An 18,264-nucleotide genomic window follows, 5' to 3' on the forward strand; every position below is an offset into this window, starting at 1 on the left:
TCCTGAGTGCTGGGATGAAAGGCGTGCGCCACCACCACCACCCACCTTAAAAATTTCAAAGTTTATTTTGAGATGGGATCTTGCTTTCTCTTCACTCCTGTGCTGCAGATACAGCCGTGTGCCTGCTGCACCTAAGTTTAATTTCTTCCTTTTCCTGTTTTCTAAAGTATCTGTGAATCTTGTCAAGAGAGTTTATTGGGAAGGTACTTCATTTTAATGATTTCATGCTAACTCATTTGGATGAATGAATTGCTTACCTTATAAAATAATACATAGCTTGTTTGTAATTTTACTATTCCAATAAATATTGTTTTAAGTATGCTTATACACTTGTGAAAAAGTTTAAGAGTAATTCATAGAAATAACCTTATTGGAACCAAAGTGGGCTTTTTTAAAATTTTATTTATTTATGATTTATGTATGAGTGCTCTACCTGTACACCTGCATGCTGGAAGAGATTAGCATATCCTATTATACATGGTTGTGAACCAACATGTGGGTACTGGAGATTGAACGCTCTTAACTGTTGAGCCATCTCCATCCCCCAAAATATTCTTTTAAATTCTTAAGATTTGAATAAGTATTATCAAACATATTTATGGTTCTTATATTTTTGTTTTTGTGGAATCCAAGTCAGCTACCTATCTGGCCCCCGCTTTCTCTTGAGTGTGGGAGTTACAGGCGTGTGACATTATGCCCAGCTCTCACAGCTCTGAACACTGAAAATGTGTCCGTTTTCAAGGTTTCAGCTTTTCTTGGTATTAGTATTCTTTTTCTCTGGAATAGTAGAATTATGGCCTCTAGAATGTGGAGTTGTCACCATTCTTTAATGTTTCCCTGGCAAAGCAATGGCATTCCAGTTGTAGGTGTGTCTGTTTAGTCCACTTGGTGTTTCTGAAGTTTTGTTTGGGTTTTCCCCTTGGTTGGTTGGTTTTGGGGGGGACAGGGTTTCTCTGTGTGGTCCTGGAAGACCTCTATAGACCAGGCTTTTTCCTCAAACTGATAGATGACCCACCTGCCTCTGTGCCCCAGGTGCTGGGATTAAAGGTCTGCATCACTGAGCCCGGCTTGACTTTGCATTCATCTTCCAAGTCTGGGATTACAGTTTTAGTGACCACGGAGTCCCTGTGTTTTGTTATATTTTAACATAAGATCTCGGTACCTAGCTGATTCTTGCCTAAAGGCTAATAAGAGTGATATCTTTAATGTAACTCTGATTGCAGTTTGGGCCTCTTGGCATGTTTTGAAGTGTGTTTGTGCATGCCTCTCACACAGTGCCGTAATCTCCAAATGTGTGTCGTCTTTCTAGGTATTTTAATTACAACCATAGCCTCCAAGGGAGAACTGCAGAATTGGCCTGATCTCTTACCAAAGCTCTGTAGCCTGCTGGATTCTGAGGATTACAACACCTGTGAGGTAAGGCTGCTTGCTTCTTAGGTCTGTCTGCATATGTTAACCTTCAGGAAGATTCTTCTCAAATAGACAGCTTCAAAGCTCAGAAGCCTAAAGTTGTCTTTGTATTTTATATTTGTTACCTTTTACTGTTTTCTGAAAATAATGTGACAAAAATCATCACTGTTTCCTATAAGGAAATGCATTGTCTCTGTAAAGTTTTTCTTAAATGTTACATGCATGTGATTAAAGCTGTTTTTATGTTTAATAAATTAATTTTTTTATTGTTTTATTTTTTAATTTTATGGGTGGGAACTTTTTGCCTGCATGTATGTATGTATGCACTGCATGTGTGCTCTCAAGGTCAAAAGAAGTCACCAGATTCCCCTAAAACTGGAGTTACTGGTGGTTTTGAATTACTGTGTGGGTGCTGAGAACCAAACTTGGGTCCTCTGCAAGAGTGACAAGCATTCTTACCTTACTGGTGAGCCACCTTCCCAGCCCCTCATTGATGTCTTATATATTTAAAGGTAAACCGAAGTTTACCAAAATACCAGACCATAAATTGTTTTTAGTTTCTCTAAATGACATACAATAAGAGGCATAAACATTTTTATATATTTTTATTTTGATCCTAGCCTTTTATAGCTGAGCCATCACGCCAGCCTGACACGAACATTTTAATCATAATTAATTCTGACCTCTTGATTTGTGTTTTAGTTTCTTAGGTTTTGCTTTGCATGTTTTGTTGTTGTTGTTGTTTTAATTATTTATCACCACTGGTAAAATCTGTAAAACTATTGTTTTGGGGGAAATGAAGAAAATGTATGGATTTGTATTTTGAGACAGTCTCATTGTGACCCTGAACTCTTCTAGTCCTCTTCCCTCCCAAAGGCTGGGGTTGCAGGCAGGAGCCACCATGCCCAGTTGGAATTCCCTTCTTAGTTTCTCAATGTTGATGAACACTGTACTATTTGATTTAATAGCAAGCCAAATTTTTTTTGTCTGTCTCTTCCTTCCTTCCTTCCTTCCTTCCTTCCTTCCTTCCTTCCTTCCTTCCTTCCTTCCTTCTTTCTTTGACAGAATCTTACAGTGTAGCTCTGGGTGGCCTAGAGCTCATAGAGATCCATCTACTACCTTTGCTTCAGAGTGCTAGGATGGAAACTGTGTGCCGCCACATGGGCGGAAACCCATCTTAGATGCTTTGACTTGACAGTAGCACGGCTTGGAGGTATAAGTGAACAAGATGGCGTCAGGTGGTTTTATGACTAGTGATCCAGGAGAGAAGAGAGGGGGACTTGGGAGATTAGTCTCCTAAGTCACTCTTAGGGCATGCTGCAACCCTGGGAACACAGTGACAGTGTAAAAACTATAGTGATTGCAAGTTGCTTTGCTAAATATGCAGGCTTTCTAGATCCTCACACAATATTTCTAAATGTTTGTTTTTAATGGAATTTGACTGCATTGTTGTTTGTTTTTTGTTGCTGTTTGGAGGTTTTTTTTGTGTTTTTGTTGTTTTGTTTTGTCATTTTTATTACCAAGATGATTAAGGGAAGTAGCTGTCAGCTTGAATCTCCTGTTAGTATATTATGTTGTCAGTTTCCCAATATATGGCTTGTATATGATTGTTTCAAAAATTATTGGTAAGATATATTACAAAAGGAATTCATGTTACAGTGGTTAAATACATTTCTATGAAAATTTATTTTATCAGTCTGGCAGTGGTGGTGCATGCTTTTAATCCTAGCACTTGGGAGGCAGAGGCAGGTGAATCGCTATGAGTTCGAGATCAGCCTGGTCTACAAGAGTTAGTTCCAGGACAGGCTCCAAAACTACAGAGAAACCCTGTCTCGAAAAACCAAAAAAAAAAAAAAAAAAAAGAAAATTTATTTTACCATTTAATAAGATAATTTTAATATAGACTTAAAATTGATATTTCAGTGGAATTAGAAATTTTAGATGCTATTTATTATATCTCAACTAATCAAAATATTTTCCAGTTTTAACTTACTTAATACTAAAAGTTAAATACATCATTAGGGTGATATTTTGATACTCTGAATTAATTTGTTTTTAAGTTTTATAAAGCATGTGGGCTGAGAACATAAATTTGTTAGTAGTCCACATATCTTGATTTTTTTCTTTGTTTTGCTTTGTTCTAGTTTTTTCCTTTGAGAGTGGGGTCTTGCCATGTTGTCTAGACTGGTCTCAAGCTAGTGTAGTGGTCTCCCCGGTGCTGGGATTACAGCCGGTGTGCCCCTCCTTCCACTCGCAGTTGTCTGCAGTTGTCTTCAGTGCGTTCTAATGCTATCAATCTGTCTCTTACAGGGAGCATTTGGTGCCCTTCAGAAGATCTGTGAAGACTCTGCTGAGATTTTAGATAGTGATGTTTTAGATCGCCCTCTCAACATCATGATTCCCAAATTTTTACAGTTTTTCAAGCACAGTAGTCCCAAAATAAGGTGTGTATATGGCATTGTTAGCTTGTAAGCTGGTTGAAGCCTGATAGACCATTACATTCTTTCGTTTAAGACCAAGAATAGCTCCGGGAAGTTGTTTTTTAAGTTATCTGCTTTGTCACATCCAAATACCTTCATCTGTAGCTGAATAATTAAAATTCTTCTCCCCGTGCAATGTTGACATACCTGTGTCCATTGTGGTGAACAAGATTAGCTGATGTTGTTTGAACTTTTAACAAGATATCCTCTTTCTTGTCTACTTCTGTTTTCAGTTTCAGTTCTGTCCTCTCCTTTGGCTTTTTATCCTGTGATGGGTAAACTGACTGAATTGTGATGAAAACATGTTTTCATTGAGTTGTTGACTATTGTCACTTTAAAAGTTTTGGATCTAGTTGTAGAGAGTGGGCAGTCATTTAACACAGGCACCAGAACCTTTTTATATACCATGAAATGACATGGTGGGCCTCAAGTCAGGCTGGACTGGTGTCCATTTTCACCTTAGCAGCCCCTAAAGTGATGCTGCCTTGTAGTGGTCAAAATACTATTAGAAGATGAGTTAGTCCCGATGAAGCCGATTGCCATCAGTTCCCTAGCAAATTATAATTGCAATGTGTTAATGGAAGTATGTCACGTCTCCTGTGTTTCCCTAAGCTGTTGAACTTGTTGGCTTTTGTTTTGGGTGTTGTTGGTTGGTTTCCCTAACTCTTATTTCAGAAGGTATTGCTGTTTCTGTGAATTGTCAGTTCCTTTGATTTTTATTTTTGTTGTTAATTTTTCATGTATTTCCATAGAATAGACAGATGTATTTGCATATAACTAGAAATCATAGCCTAAAATAATCGATCACTCAAAGATAAATAGACTTCAGTGCAGATTATAGACACTACCAAATAGCTGTTGAAAAGTAAATACAGTGCAAGATGAAGTGTCTGAAATGAAACTGAGTTGTACTTGTAAATGCAGAATTTAATCAAGAAATAAATTCATGCTAGCTCTCTGGCTACAGAGTTGAAAAGAGCCAGTGGGATGGAATATTATGACCCAACTAATAGCTATAATTGCTGTATGTCTTATTTATTTTTATTTGCTTATTTATTGTAGCCATTCCAGTGGGTATAAGATGAAATATTATGTGGTTTTAATTTACATCTCACTAATGCCTAAAGATGTGGAACACTTTCAGATGTTTATTGATCATTCTATATTTCTTTGAGAATGTCCAATTCATTATTCCATTAGTGATTTTTTTGTTTGAGTTCTTTATAGAGTCTGGATATTGATCTTTGATAGGTAATTGTCAGAGGTTTTCTCATTTTTCTATACTGTGTTCCTCTAGCAGTTTACATTAAGGGTTTTGATCCATTTTGGTTTTGTTTTTTTTATTTAACAAAGTTAAATATCTAATATCTAATATCTAGTTGGTTGTTAATGTTCAGATAACCCAGTTTACAGTGTTTGTTTTGAGACCCTGGGTAGCCACAGACAAGTTTATTTCCGGACCCTGTGTTGCATTCCATGGGTGCTTTTGTGTCTGTGGTGCAGGTTGTGTTACTGTTCCCAAGTTTGAGTGGGTTTGAATTGTTAGTAAGGTGATGGTTTTCCCAAGAACTTTCCCTGCTGTGTCCTTGCTTTGTACCTATACTTGGCCACCGTGTGTTCTCTGAACAAGTTCTTGATGTTAATGCAGGCATTTTAAGTGGCTTTTCTGTTTGGGTGGCTGTTTCTTTGGGTTGAGAAATTTTTTCTGCTATGATTATATTGACCCATTTCTCTGGCTCAGCTTCTTCTGTCCTGAAAATTCTTGGGTTTGGTTTCTTGGTCATACTTTGGAGTTCTTGAACATTGCAGTCATGCTTGGTTTAGTTTGGCTTGGTTTCTTTGAAAAAAAACCTTTTCTGTTTGCGTGTAGTGTTTCCTTGACCTTGTCTTTTCTTTTTAATAAGGTTTATTTTTATTTAATGTGCCTGAGTATTTTTCCTGCTTGTATGTCAATTGCGTGGTACCAATGGAGACCAGAGGATGTTGACTGTCTGGGACTGGAGTTATAGACAGCTATGAGCTGCGATGGGTGCTGAGAAGAACCCCAGTTCTCTGAAAGAGCAGCCAATGCTCTTAACTACTGAGCATCTCCCCAGAGCCATCTTGACCCTTGACTTACGTAAATTTTCATTTCTGGCATTTCTTTCTTTCTTTTTTTTTTTTTTCAAAATTTCTATTGACTTACTGAATTTCTCTTTTATTTTGCCTTTTTAGCTATATAGCTAAAACTTTCATCAGTTTTGTCTAGTCCCTCCTCTTTGCTGCTGGCTTTCTTCTAGGTGCTGGTTTAATTTCTTCCCTAATTCACCCATGTGTTTATATCATTTTTTTAGGCCATTGATCATCTTTTGCTGTTAAACTTTGGAGGTCATCTGTCATGCCACCCGCTCAGTCTGAATTCCTTAGGATCTTTGAGGGACCTTGTGGCTTGTCCTTTCACATTTCTTGTGTTCTGTGTTGCAATTTGTGTGACTCTTGGTTTAGGGATCTTGTTAGTAAGTAACCTAATTTGGTGGGCTCAATTTCCAGTTCCATTTAGTGAGAAGCAAATAAGCTGGGTTTTTGTTGTTTTATGTATGGCTTTTTGTTTGTTCATTTGTTTTGGTTTTTGGAGGTGGCTGTCCTAGAACTTGCTCTGTGGGCCAGTCTGGCCTTGGACTCACAGAGATCCACCTGCCTCTGCCTCTTCCGGTACTGATACTAAAGGCATGCACCACCTCTGGCCAGGGATGTACAGAGAAGCAAACAAATAAAATTTACAAAGATCATTCGTTGGTGTTGAAGAGATGACTTGACAGGTAAAAGACTGGACAGGGGACCTAAGTTATTCCCAGGACCCAAACCTCTTAACATATGACAGCTACGAAGGCACTTGCAGTCACCTACCTGCACATACCCGCCCGCACACAGACACAACACGATACAAAAATAATGGGGTAGAGACATGGCTCCGTGGTTGAGAGTACTCATGGCTCTTTCAGAGGACCCAGGTTTGGTTCCTAACACCTCCATGGCAGCTCACAACCTCAGTTTCAGAGGCTCTGATGGCCTTTTTCCGAACTCTGCGACCTGCACACACATATGCATATGGTACAGATATACATATGTGTATGTATTGTGTGTATATATATATATATGTATATATACACACAGGCAAAATATCTACATATAATACAGAGAAAAATTTTTAATTCTACTAGAAGTTTTATATTAGAAGAGGAAAGAATCAGAGGGCATTAAAAAGATTGCCTTATGGTGGAAATGTATAAACACATTAAAAGTAGTAAAACAAGAAAAAGTAAAAATACTAAATACCCGTGGAGTCTTGGATCTTTGAAAATTGGAGCATGCTAGGAATGTGCAGGTTGTGAGGAAGTCAGTTGTCTTGGGAGCTCTTAACTTTCTTATAGTTTATTCTGGTCTTAAGCTTAGGTGAGTGTCTTCACTTTGATAGATTCTCTTCTTTGCATGCCAGGGTCCTCTGCTGACTACACTGCTTTGTAGACCACAGTCTACACTGTGGTTCTTCCATCTTCCTGAGTGTGTCGAAGCAGCTGGGTCTGTGTAGGTGGAACTCTTCCTACTTTAAGTCCTGCTAAGTATTATTCACCCTGCTGGTGGAGTGGAGCTGTGGATGTGGGGAGCTTTGGCGTGTGAGTTCATGACAGATAGCTGGCTCCAAAGGTGACGCTACCTGCTGACACTTAAGTGGTTTCACCTCAAACTGATGAGTTCAGCTCGAAGACACCTATAGATTGCCGTTTTCTGTATACTTCTCTGCCTGAACAGAGCCCTGCTACCTTTGCTCATCAGCTTCTGGCCTTTGTTCTCTCCAATTGTCTCCCAGGATTGTCCCTCCTTCTGGGCCTATGGCTAGTTGAATTTAGGTCCCTCGACTTCGGTTGTTCCCGGAGGCCAGGTCCCAGGTTACTTCATTTTTAAACAGTAGGGTTCCTCTTGGGATGCCACTGGACGTCAGTCCTCAGAGCCTTTGGAAACTCCTTCCTACTGCTGATCTGTCCTGGCATAGAAGGCGTGGTCTTAGCAAGGCCCATAACTGGGTTTGAGGTTTGAGAGAGGCTTGTCCTGTGGCTAGGACTCACCTCGAGCTGAGACTTCTGCTCTCCTGCCTGCAGCAGGCATCCTGTGACTGGAACTGTGTTTGACTTTATCACACATTTTTATTACTCTTTTTAAATTATAGTATAATTACATCATTTCTCCCTTTTTTCCTCCAAAGCCTCCTACATCCCTTCCTTCTGTCTTTCAAATTTAATGGCCTCTTTTTTTTTAAATTATTAATTCTTATAGATGGAGCTTCTGACCTTCCCAGGAGACACAATTTCACTGTAGACTCTCTCTCCAGTCCTCTGGCTTTACAGCCTTTCTACCCCACCCCCTCTCTAAAAAGTTCCTTGTGCCTTAGGTTGCAGGAGTTGTTTTATTGATGTTTCCCCTGGGACTTGCCTCCATAACTCTGCATTTTAATTGGTTGTGGTTTTCTGCATGGTCTGTTAGTGTTGAAAGAGAATTTTCATTGTTGAGAGTGAAGACTGTGCTTGTCTCTGGGCGTAAGGACAGACATTGGGGCTGGAGTTAAGGATTATGCTGTTAGTAAGTTGGTGGGTGTAGGTTCCTTTCAAGATCCATGAATTCACTTGTCCTGGGTACTTGACTGGGTTTCTAGTAAGTACCAGGCATGATTCCCATCTTGTCAAACAGGTCTTAAGTCCAGTGAAAGAGCTGTTGGTTACTGCAAGGTATGTGGTCGCTGCTGCACCTCTAGGACCAAGGTATACGGTCGCTGCTGCGCCGCTAGGACCAAGGTATGCGGTCACTGCTGCGCCCTTAGTAAGATTATTGTGTTGTGCTGGTGTTGATAGGCGACATGGCTGGATAGAGCTGTTGGTTGTTTCCCTTCTTTGAAAGCTTGCATGGTGCCTTCTCGTACTATGAAATATGAAAACTAGTCCTTAAAAGGGAGGGCATATAGATCAGTTCCAGCTCAGGGGCCTCTGGGGCCTGTGTTTGAAATGCATGGTGTTTTCAGCAATAGGGACTTACTTTCCACTTTGGGGTGGGGGCGGCAGCTGAGGGCAATAGAATAGCAATACCTGTAATGTGTTGTTTTGCCTTCCTCTTTCCTTCTCTCTCTTGATCTTGTCCCCCTGTTGCCCCATCCCCATACTCTAGCGACAGTCCCTGTCTACTTTCCTGGTTTCTGCAGTAGAGTAGCTCCAGGATATATGTGCTCAGAATCTGAAGATTTGGAGCTAGGAACCTCTGATGAGAGGATCCACACGTTTTGTTTCTGTGTCTGGGTTACCTCACTCAGCATGATCTTTTCTAGTTCCACCCATTTACCTGCAAAGTTTATGATTTCAATTTCCTTTATGGCTGAATAGTATCCTTTACCGTATATGTACCACATTTTCATTATCTGTTCTAGGTTGTTCCCATTCCCTAGCTATAAACAGAGTAGCAGTGAACATGGCTGAGCCAGTGTCTGGAGGAGGATGTTGAGTCCTTTGGACATAGTGTACCAAGGAGTGCTATGGCTGGGTCATAGTGTCATTACCTTTTAATAATTGTCCAAACTGTTTTCTGTAGTGACTGCACCAGTTTGCAGTCCTATCAGCAGTGGATGTGGGTTCACTTTCTTTCCGTGGTATTTGTTGTAGAGTTTTTTGTTGACCTTTGCCATACTGGGGTATGATGAAATCTCAAAGTTGTTTTGATTTATATTTCTCTAAATTGCTAGGGACAATGAACATTTTTAAAATATGTCTTAGTAAGTTATTTTTTAAATTCTTCTGAGAACTGTTTAGGTCCTAGACCCATTTTGTGAATGGGTCATTTGGTGATGACTTGCTTGTTTCTTTCCTTTTCGTATGTTCTGGATATTAATGTCAGATGTCTCACTGATGAAGGTTCTTTCCCATTCTGTAGGCTTTCTCTTCACCTTGCTGAGGGTGTCTCTTTAGCTGTGCCGAAGCTTTTTAGGTTTTACAAACTTCCACTTGTCAATAATTGTTAGCTTTAAATTTGGGGCAAGTAGAGTCCTACTTCCCACACCTCAGTCATTTGGGGGCACTGCCTATGTTTTCTCCTAGTAGCTTCAGTGTTTCGGGCTTTCCTTTAGGTCTTTGGTCATTTAGAGTTGGTCTTTATGCAAGACGTGCATACTGGTTTAATGTCATTCTAGCATGGACGTAAGTTTTCCCAGCACTGTTTGTTGAAGTTGCTTTCTTTTCTCTAGCCTGTGTTTCTGGCATCTTTGTCACAGAAATGGCTGATGTCATGTGTACTCATATTTGGGTCTTTGATTATTGTTCGAATGGTCAACACATCTCTTCTTGTGCCAGTTCCATATTTGGGTTTGGGGGTTTGTTTTAGTTTCTTTTCCTCCTTTTTTTGGACTGGGTCTATCTATGTAGTCATGGTAGTCCTGGAACACTCTGTGTGGGCCAATCTGACCTCAGAGTCACAGGGATTGGCCTGCCCCTGCCTCCCAAATACTGGGACAAAAATGTGTGCCACTATGTACAGCTCGTATTATTTTTATTACTCTGGCTCTGTAATATATTTTAAGATCTGGAATGGTAATTCCCAGCCCCCCCCCCCAACATTTTTCATTTTGCTCAGATTGCTTTGGCTGTCTGAGGTGCATCTGAATTTTAGAGTAGTTTGTTTGTCTGTTTGTATTTTCTGTTCATCATACTTTTTAAATGCTGTTAATCAGGTAGATACAAAATAATGTTTTATTATCGTTTTGTATGTTTTTCTGTCATTAGACTATTAACGGTTCATGTTATTATAAGCATTGCCCTTTTTCTTGTCTTTCATTCCTTTTAAATTAGGGGTCTTTTTTTGATGCGTACATCTGGAGGATCTGTCCTCCTCCTCCTGTCATCTTTAAAGTCACCTCATGCTGTTGTTCAGTATGGTCTTCAGACTTCCAGGCTCAGACTGTGTCTTAACCCGAGTTCCTGGGCGCAAACCACAAGAGCAGTGGTTCTCAACCTTCTAATGCTATGACCCTCATGGTATGCTGACCCCCAGCCATAACATTTTGTGACTACTTCATAACCACAATTTTTCTACTGTTATGAATCATAATGTAAATATCTGATATGCAGCCCCTGTGGAAGGCTTATTTGACAACCCCCGAGGGTCCTGACCCACAGGTTGAAAACTGCTGCTTTCGCAGTCATGATTCATTTGAGTAGCATGTTTTTATTATGATTTATTTCTTTGTTTTTATATCCTAGCCACAAGTTCCCCACCGCCCCCCCCCCCCCATTCCACTCCTCCGCCATTGAGAAGCATGATTTTCCCTAGCTGTTCTGTTGCTGTGAAGAGACACAGTTCAGTGGGGGCTTGTTTACAGTGTCAGCAATTAGTCCTCATTAGCACAAGGTCTCACAAGCTCCAAAAAGGCCACACCTCCTAATATTTGTAGTCTTTTCAAACAGTTCCACTCCTTGGTGACTAAGAGTTCAATTATGGGGCCATTCTCATTCAAAGCACCACACCATCACATCCATTAAACTACTCTCTCTGCTCCCTTCTGAGCTCAGCTCTTGGGATCAAGTCCATCTCTAGTTTGAGGCTAGTTGTAGCTATGTAGTGAGACCCTGCCTCAAAATAAATAAATAAAGTTACCATGTTGGTTTTAGAATCTCACATGACGAATGTGAATTCCATGTATGTTGTTCCTTCTGGGTCCTTGTTTAATGACCATACGAGATTCTAGTCTGTTCTTTGAACAAAATTTTGAATTTTTAGCAAATTGCAGTAATTTAGGATATAGCTTATAAAGACAGTTATTACTACTCTTATAGAAAGTAATCACTGCATAACAAGGAAAGAGTGAGACACTGGAGGCCCATAAGAATATAGATTTTTACTTTTGAAAGTTATTTTTTGGTTATTTTCTTCAGAAGAAAGTTGTAATGGCTACTGATAAGAGCAGAGTGATGGCAGCAGGGCTAGCTGCTGAGCCTGGGAATGTGGTGACTGACATGAAAACTTACTAGTTCTGCAGTGAGCGTGTCCGAAGCTCCTCCCATTGAGGTGGGGAATGAGTGCATTTCTTTGAATTACTATTTTCCAAGCACAATGGTAGATGTTGCCTTGTAGAGTGTTTGGGGAAACAGAAGGCTACACCTTCAGCTTTCAAGGAGTCTGCCTCATCCGTGCTGGGAACCATCCATCCCCATGAGCACTGATGGGCCACCTGTAAAATTTCTGAATTGTAAACCTCCGAATGAGCTATAGAGTAGACAATTTAGGAAATTAACCCTAAAAATATAAAATGCTGTAAGTGCTTGTTTTTCAGATAGAGTGTGGGTTAAAGAAAGACTGAATATTATTTGAACTGTGTAAGCATTTCAAACTGGAAATTGGAATTAAAATGTGTTTCACTTTGCTTAAATTTGCTCTGTGCTTACTAAATACTCAGATACCTCTAAAGCAATCACTTTTTTCCTTTAATTTAAAAGTATTGTGTTCTATGGGAAAGAAGCTGCAGTATTTTTAAAAAAGGTATTATTTGGATAAGTGCCATTTATGTAATGTCAAGCAGGTCTTATTAAGGGAAGAGAGGAGGAGGGAGAGGAGTGAAGAAAAATGTATAGCTCAATAAAAGAGGCCGGGCGGTGGTGGCGCACGCCTTTAATCCCAGCACTCGGGAGGCAGAGGCAGGCGGATCTCTGAGTTCGAGGCCAGCCTGGTCTACAAGAGTTAGTTCCAGGACAGGCTCTAGAAACTACAGGGAAACCCTGTCTCGAAAAACCAAAAAAAAAGAAATGAAATGAGAGACCATGTCTGTGTGCCAGGACTATCTCACCATTACTCTCTGAACACTGGTGTCACCCTACTCGTACACGTATGGGCTCATATACCATAGTATTCTAGAGGTGCACATTAAAGTTCTTACACACTTGGTTTCCAGGTCTCACGCTGTGGCGTGTGTCAATCAGTTCATCATCAGTCGGACTCAAGCACTCATGCTGCACATCGATTCTTTCATCGAGGTAAGAGTCACCACTGCCCGTGTAGGACACCCTGGGGCCGTGGGCTCATTATATACCTAGTCATTTACAGTATGAAAATAGCTGTTCTTGTTGGCGATATTAAACTTGGACACAGTCTGCTGAGTTTTTCCTGACTGGAAATAAAGGCGGTGTGTGTGGTGCAGACACTGCTCGTGGAGGACGCGTATGTGGTGAGTTCTGCTCACTAGCTGGACTGCTTCAAAATTCTTCCTCAATAGACCATTCAGGTTGTATGTGCAAATTGATTTCCCAGCTCGTGAGTAGTATTTGAAGCAAGTAACACAAAACATAAGATTGATGAAGTTAAGAATCCAAAAGGTACTTACTAAAGAACAGCTATGTAACTGTTGACCTTGCTGCCCACCGTGCATTACCGTAATTACGTGTTGACCGTAAGCTTCCTCCGTGTATAGGCCAGATCATTTAGGCATGACTTTGTTTTTACATTGGCTTCCTTTATGAAGTAGAGGTGTCAAGAGAACCCAGAAAGAGTAAGATCATAACATCTGACCATATCCATAAACAGTGCAGTTCCTTTTCAGAACCTCTTGCCTGATAACAGCAACTATAATAACTGACATTATAAGAAGGGGCCATTTTATTAATAGCTTCTTTCCAGTTGTGGCATGGGACAGGGACAGCCTAGAGATAGAACTGAGTATGTCGGGAGAAGAGCTTCATAGCCTCTCAGTCCTACATGCAGTTTCTACAAGTAACAATTTTTTTCTTCCCTGTTTTTATATTTGTCTCTGTCTCTCTCTCTCTCTGTCTGTCTGTCTGTCTCTCTCTCTCTCTCTCTCTCTCTGTGTGTGTGTGTGTGTGTGTGTGTGTGTGTGTAAGAATTTGCTTTGTTTTGTTTTGGTTGGTTGGTTTTTTGAGACAGTGATTTTTGTTTTTCTGTAGCCCTGGCTGCCCTGGAACTTGTTCGGTAGACCAGGCTGGCCTTGAACTCAGAGAGACCCTCCTCTCTGCCTCCTGGGTGTGTGTCACCACACCCTGCCGTGTAGAAGAATTTGTAAGAAGTAGATGCACAAGTCACTGGGCAACTTTGAGTTCTCTCCTTCCTTGTTGAGTCTTCTATTTCTGTAACTGTTTTCATTGTACTCTCCAGGCTTTCTGGCCTCAAGCTTCCTGGCATTTCTCCTGTCTCTACCTGCAACTCACTGTCGGAGTGCAGGGACTACGAATGAGTATTACCTTTAAAAAAAAAAAAAAGAGCACAGCTGGGCAATGGTGGCACAAGCCTTTAATCTGAGCACTCTGGAGGCATAGGCAGGAGAATCTCGGTGAGTTCAAGGCCAGCCTGGTCTACAGAATAAGTTCCAGGATGGCCAGGACTACACAGAAAAAAAAAACCAAACCAACAAACCATGAGTTCAGGGGCTTAAACTCACAGCAAGAAGTTCTACTTACTGAGCCAGCTTTCAGCACTTTTCGATGTTTCTTTCAAGATGTGTTTTTTCCCCCCAGACAAGGTTTCTTGGTGTATCCCTGGCTATCCTGGAACTCGCACTGTAGACGATACTGTACTCAAACTCAAGGGATCCACCTGCCTCTGCCTCCCAAGTGCTAGGATTAAAGGTACTGCCCAGCTTCCGGATGTTTTTCTTAATTCAGTGTGTGGGGGGGGGGGGGGCGGGAATTGGAGATGGCTATAGTGACCTTGAACTCATGATCATTTGACCTCTATCTCTCAAGCAAAGGGGTTACTAGCCAACCAGGGGGCACTAGCTACTGTTCTCATCTTAAAAGTTGGCTTACTCTTAGAGTAAAAACTTGTTGACCTAAGATTCTGTGTAAGCCAGTTTGAAATCCCTTCTCTGAATGGCATGTTTTTAAACCTCTACTAAAGTTCACTTATTTATCTGTGAAAATGAGTAATAGTATCTTAGTGTTTTGACAGTTGGATATGTCACCGCAGCCTTGTGGTCTATTTACCACCACCACCCCCTCACTCACACACTTTTAACCTTGTAGAATTTGTGAGAAACATAGGATTGATTACCTTGATTACTGTCCACTTCACTAGTTGGTAGTTGACTTGTAAACAGCAGCAGTTTAGGGTTAAGTTGTTAACCTGCTTCTGCTGCTGCTCCATGTGAGCAGGAATGCCTATACCCCAGTGCTACAGTTCCATTATTTGATTGGTTTGTTGATTGCTTCTTTGCAACAGGGTCTCACTCTATAGCCTAGATTGGCCTGGAACTCACTATGTAACCTTGTCTGGCCGTGAACTTCTGCCTTAATTTCAGTGATAGGATTGCACACCCAGAAGTCTGTGCTTGTAAACTTTAATTCCATTTATTTATGCATGTATGTATGTATGTATGTATGTATGTGCAGCTGAGGGACTGGAGAAATGGCTCCATAGTTAAGAACACTGGATGCTGTGCCAGAGGATGCAGGTTCAATTCCCAGCACCAACATGGCAGCTCACAACTGTCTGTAATAACTCCATTTACAGACACACATGCAGGCAAAACACCAATGCACATAAAATAAAAATAAAAGTGCAGCTGAGCAGACAGCTTACTCTGTTAAAGTGCTTGCTCTGCAAGCATGAGGATCTGAGTTCAAATCCCCATCACGCAGTATAAAAAGTCAGGCATGGCATTGCTTGTCATGGCATTGCATGTCACCCCGTAAGCTTGATGTCTAGCTATTGTCTAGAAGACTTAATGAGGCTTCTGGTTCAAAGTGATCTTACCTAATTTTAGAAAGATAATAATGTCCAAATTGACTGTGGCATACCTTTGGCCTCCCCATGTATTTATCTCTGTCACTCACATGACTATAAACTACATACAAAAACCATAACTGTGTGTAGTCTCGTTAAGATTGACATTTTAGGCATGGAGAGATGACTCAGTAGTTAAGAGCATGTACCATACTCATCTAGAGGACCTGAGTTCAATTCCCAGTACCCACATCAGATGACTCAACCCTCTGTAACTCCTGCTCCAAGGGATAACACCTTCTTGACCTCTATGGGCACCTGTACTTACATGCACCCCATCCCTCACCTAATTAAAGATGTGGTCCCCCCCCCCCCAGACAAGGTTAATTAAACACACACACACATAATTAAAAGAAATAATTATGTAATTACATTTTAATCTGGTATTATGGTCCTTTAATCCCAGCACTTAGGAGGCAAAGGCAAGTGAATCTCTGTGAGTTCCAGGACAGCCTCCTCTACATAGAGAGTTCCAGAACAGTCAGCAATATACAGAGAGACTTTGTCTCAGAAAATCAAAAAGAAAGACTTTTATCTTTATATCTCAGTCATGGTCTTTGGTAGTTGCCACTTAACAGTTGGTTGTCTGTTTTATCAATTGTTCGTGGGGCGGTTCTAGGGTTGGGAATGTTTGTTTGGTTTGGATATTTGAAGCAGAATCTTAGGTGTCCCGTTCTGGCCTTGAACTTTAGGGTCTTCTTGTCTTCAACTGTCAGATGTTATTCAGTCTTTTTGTAGGTCTGTTAAAGTATGGGTAAAAATGTCTTTTTTCTACGACAGAACCTCTTTGCACTGGCTGGTGATGAGGAAGCAGAGGTGCGGAAAAATGTGTGCCGGGCGCTGGTGATGCTGCTGGAAGTCCGGATGGATCGCCTGCTTCCTCACATGCATAACATAGTCGAGGTAACCTGAGCCGGGCAGACTCTTGCCTCATTTCTCCCCCAGAGAAATGTTGGCACAAAATGTAATAATTGTAATAATGTAAGGATAGAGTTTTCTGAATTATATAATACCTTTGAGGGGAGGGGCAAAACATAGATATGATGGCTGTTTTTAAATCCTCTTGGTGATTTGTCTTTTGTGAGATTTAAGATGTTATGGGAGGAGTTTTTTAAACAGAGATAGGTTTTAATATCTCTGTTTAGATAGTTGTAACTACTAGGAAATTCTCATGGTATAGATGAACTTATGGGTGTTTGGGGGATATTAGGTGACATATTCTTGAATTGATGGAAATAGAGTTAAAAATTGAGTTTGTTTTCAAGTTATCAACAAGATTCGTCTGATTCAGGCTGTCTTCAGTAGAGGTAGGGTCACACTTTCCCATATGATTTTATATTGCTGAATATAATCATACTTATTTATTACATGGCTCTCTGGGTGCTTTAAGCAGTATATTGTCCAGAGCCTCACGTCTGCTTACAGTTTTATCTTGTGAGGTGAGAGTTACAGTATGTTAGACTCTGGAGAGATGGAGAGTAGTTAACAGTGCTTGTTGCTCTTGAAGAGGTTGCGGTTTCATTCCTAGCGTTGGAGGCTTACAGCTGCTTGTAGTTCTGGCTCAAAAAGATCCACTCCCTCTTCTGGCTTCAGTGGACACTTTGTATACAAGGTGCACACTTACAGACAGGCAGGCACACACAAAACATATAAACATGATTTCATTAAGTAACTTTTGTTTGTTGTTTTTAAAATGTGTTAGAAAAATGCTGGCTCAGCAGTGTGTGTGTGTGTGTGTGTGTGTGTGTGTGTGTGAGAGAGAGAGAGAGAGAGAGAGAGAGAGAGAGAGAGAGAGAGCGAGCATCTTCTGTTGTTACAAGTATAGAATGGTGTCTTGAGTCTGTTTTGTCTATGAAGTCACCTAAGATTAGTTTTGAAAGGTTAGAAGAATCTAATCAGAACGTTTAAAATTTTATCATTTGGTGTGGGTCACAGCGGGGGAGCCTGATATAGTGTTACATAGCATTTTCTTCAGCAGTACTCAAAGCCTAGTATTTGACGTGTAGTGGAGAAGTGACAGTTGCCGTATTTTGTCGTAACAGTCTGTTTCAGTCCAGAAGCGAGAGTGTACTAGAAATTTGTTGATTGACTTTGATTCCAGTCCTAGGTATACTGGGAAATCCCCTGAGTGAATTCAGTTCGATGTGTTCAGAGGACGCGATCGTAGTTATGGATGTTAGAGGTGTGGTGTGCACCCCCATCTCTCACCTAGGAGGCAGAAGGGGAATCCTGAGTGTGAGGCTGTGTGGGCTACATAGTGAGCTCCAGGACAGCCTGGGATCCATGCTCATCCACCCTGTCTTCTGAAGACAAAAACAAAAAGGGGAAAGAAATCTTTTTTTCCCCAAAATTTAAAAAGATTAACTTATATCACTTTGAATATGGAGAAAAGTCTGTCTACAAGAGACAACGTGTTATTTTTAAGTTCTTCATTTTAAGGAAGATAGTTCCTTTTTTCCCTCTGATTAACATTAACACGTCAGAAAAGTCAGCAGCTTCCCTATATACGGGATCAGTGATGCACACAAGCGAGGACTTCATTCTTAAGTGGTAGTTCTTAAGTTTTGTCTTGTTTTAA

General features: G+C 40.6%; 1 protein-coding gene across 4 annotated transcripts in view; it reads left to right on the plus strand.

The window, feature by feature from the left end:
* Positions 1 to 18,264, plus strand: part of Tnpo1 (transportin 1) — an 83,616-nt gene that overhangs the window by 37,627 nt on the left and 27,725 nt on the right. For all 4 annotated transcript variants that reach the window (XM_038321931.1, XM_038321933.1, XM_038321932.1 and 1 more), the window contains exons 5-8: positions 1,310 to 1,416; positions 3,721 to 3,854; positions 12,847 to 12,928; positions 16,467 to 16,589. In XM_038321931.1, coding sequence (XP_038177859.1) covers positions 1,310 to 1,416; positions 3,721 to 3,854; positions 12,847 to 12,928; positions 16,467 to 16,589 — 446 coding nt within the window. The remainder of the gene's footprint in view (positions 1 to 1,309; positions 1,417 to 3,720; positions 3,855 to 12,846; positions 12,929 to 16,466; positions 16,590 to 18,264) is intronic.

Source organism: Arvicola amphibius, chromosome 3, assembly GCF_903992535.2.
Source record: "Arvicola amphibius chromosome 3, mArvAmp1.2, whole genome shotgun sequence".
In the NCBI taxonomy this organism is placed as follows: domain Eukaryota; kingdom Metazoa; phylum Chordata; class Mammalia; order Rodentia; family Cricetidae; genus Arvicola; species Arvicola amphibius.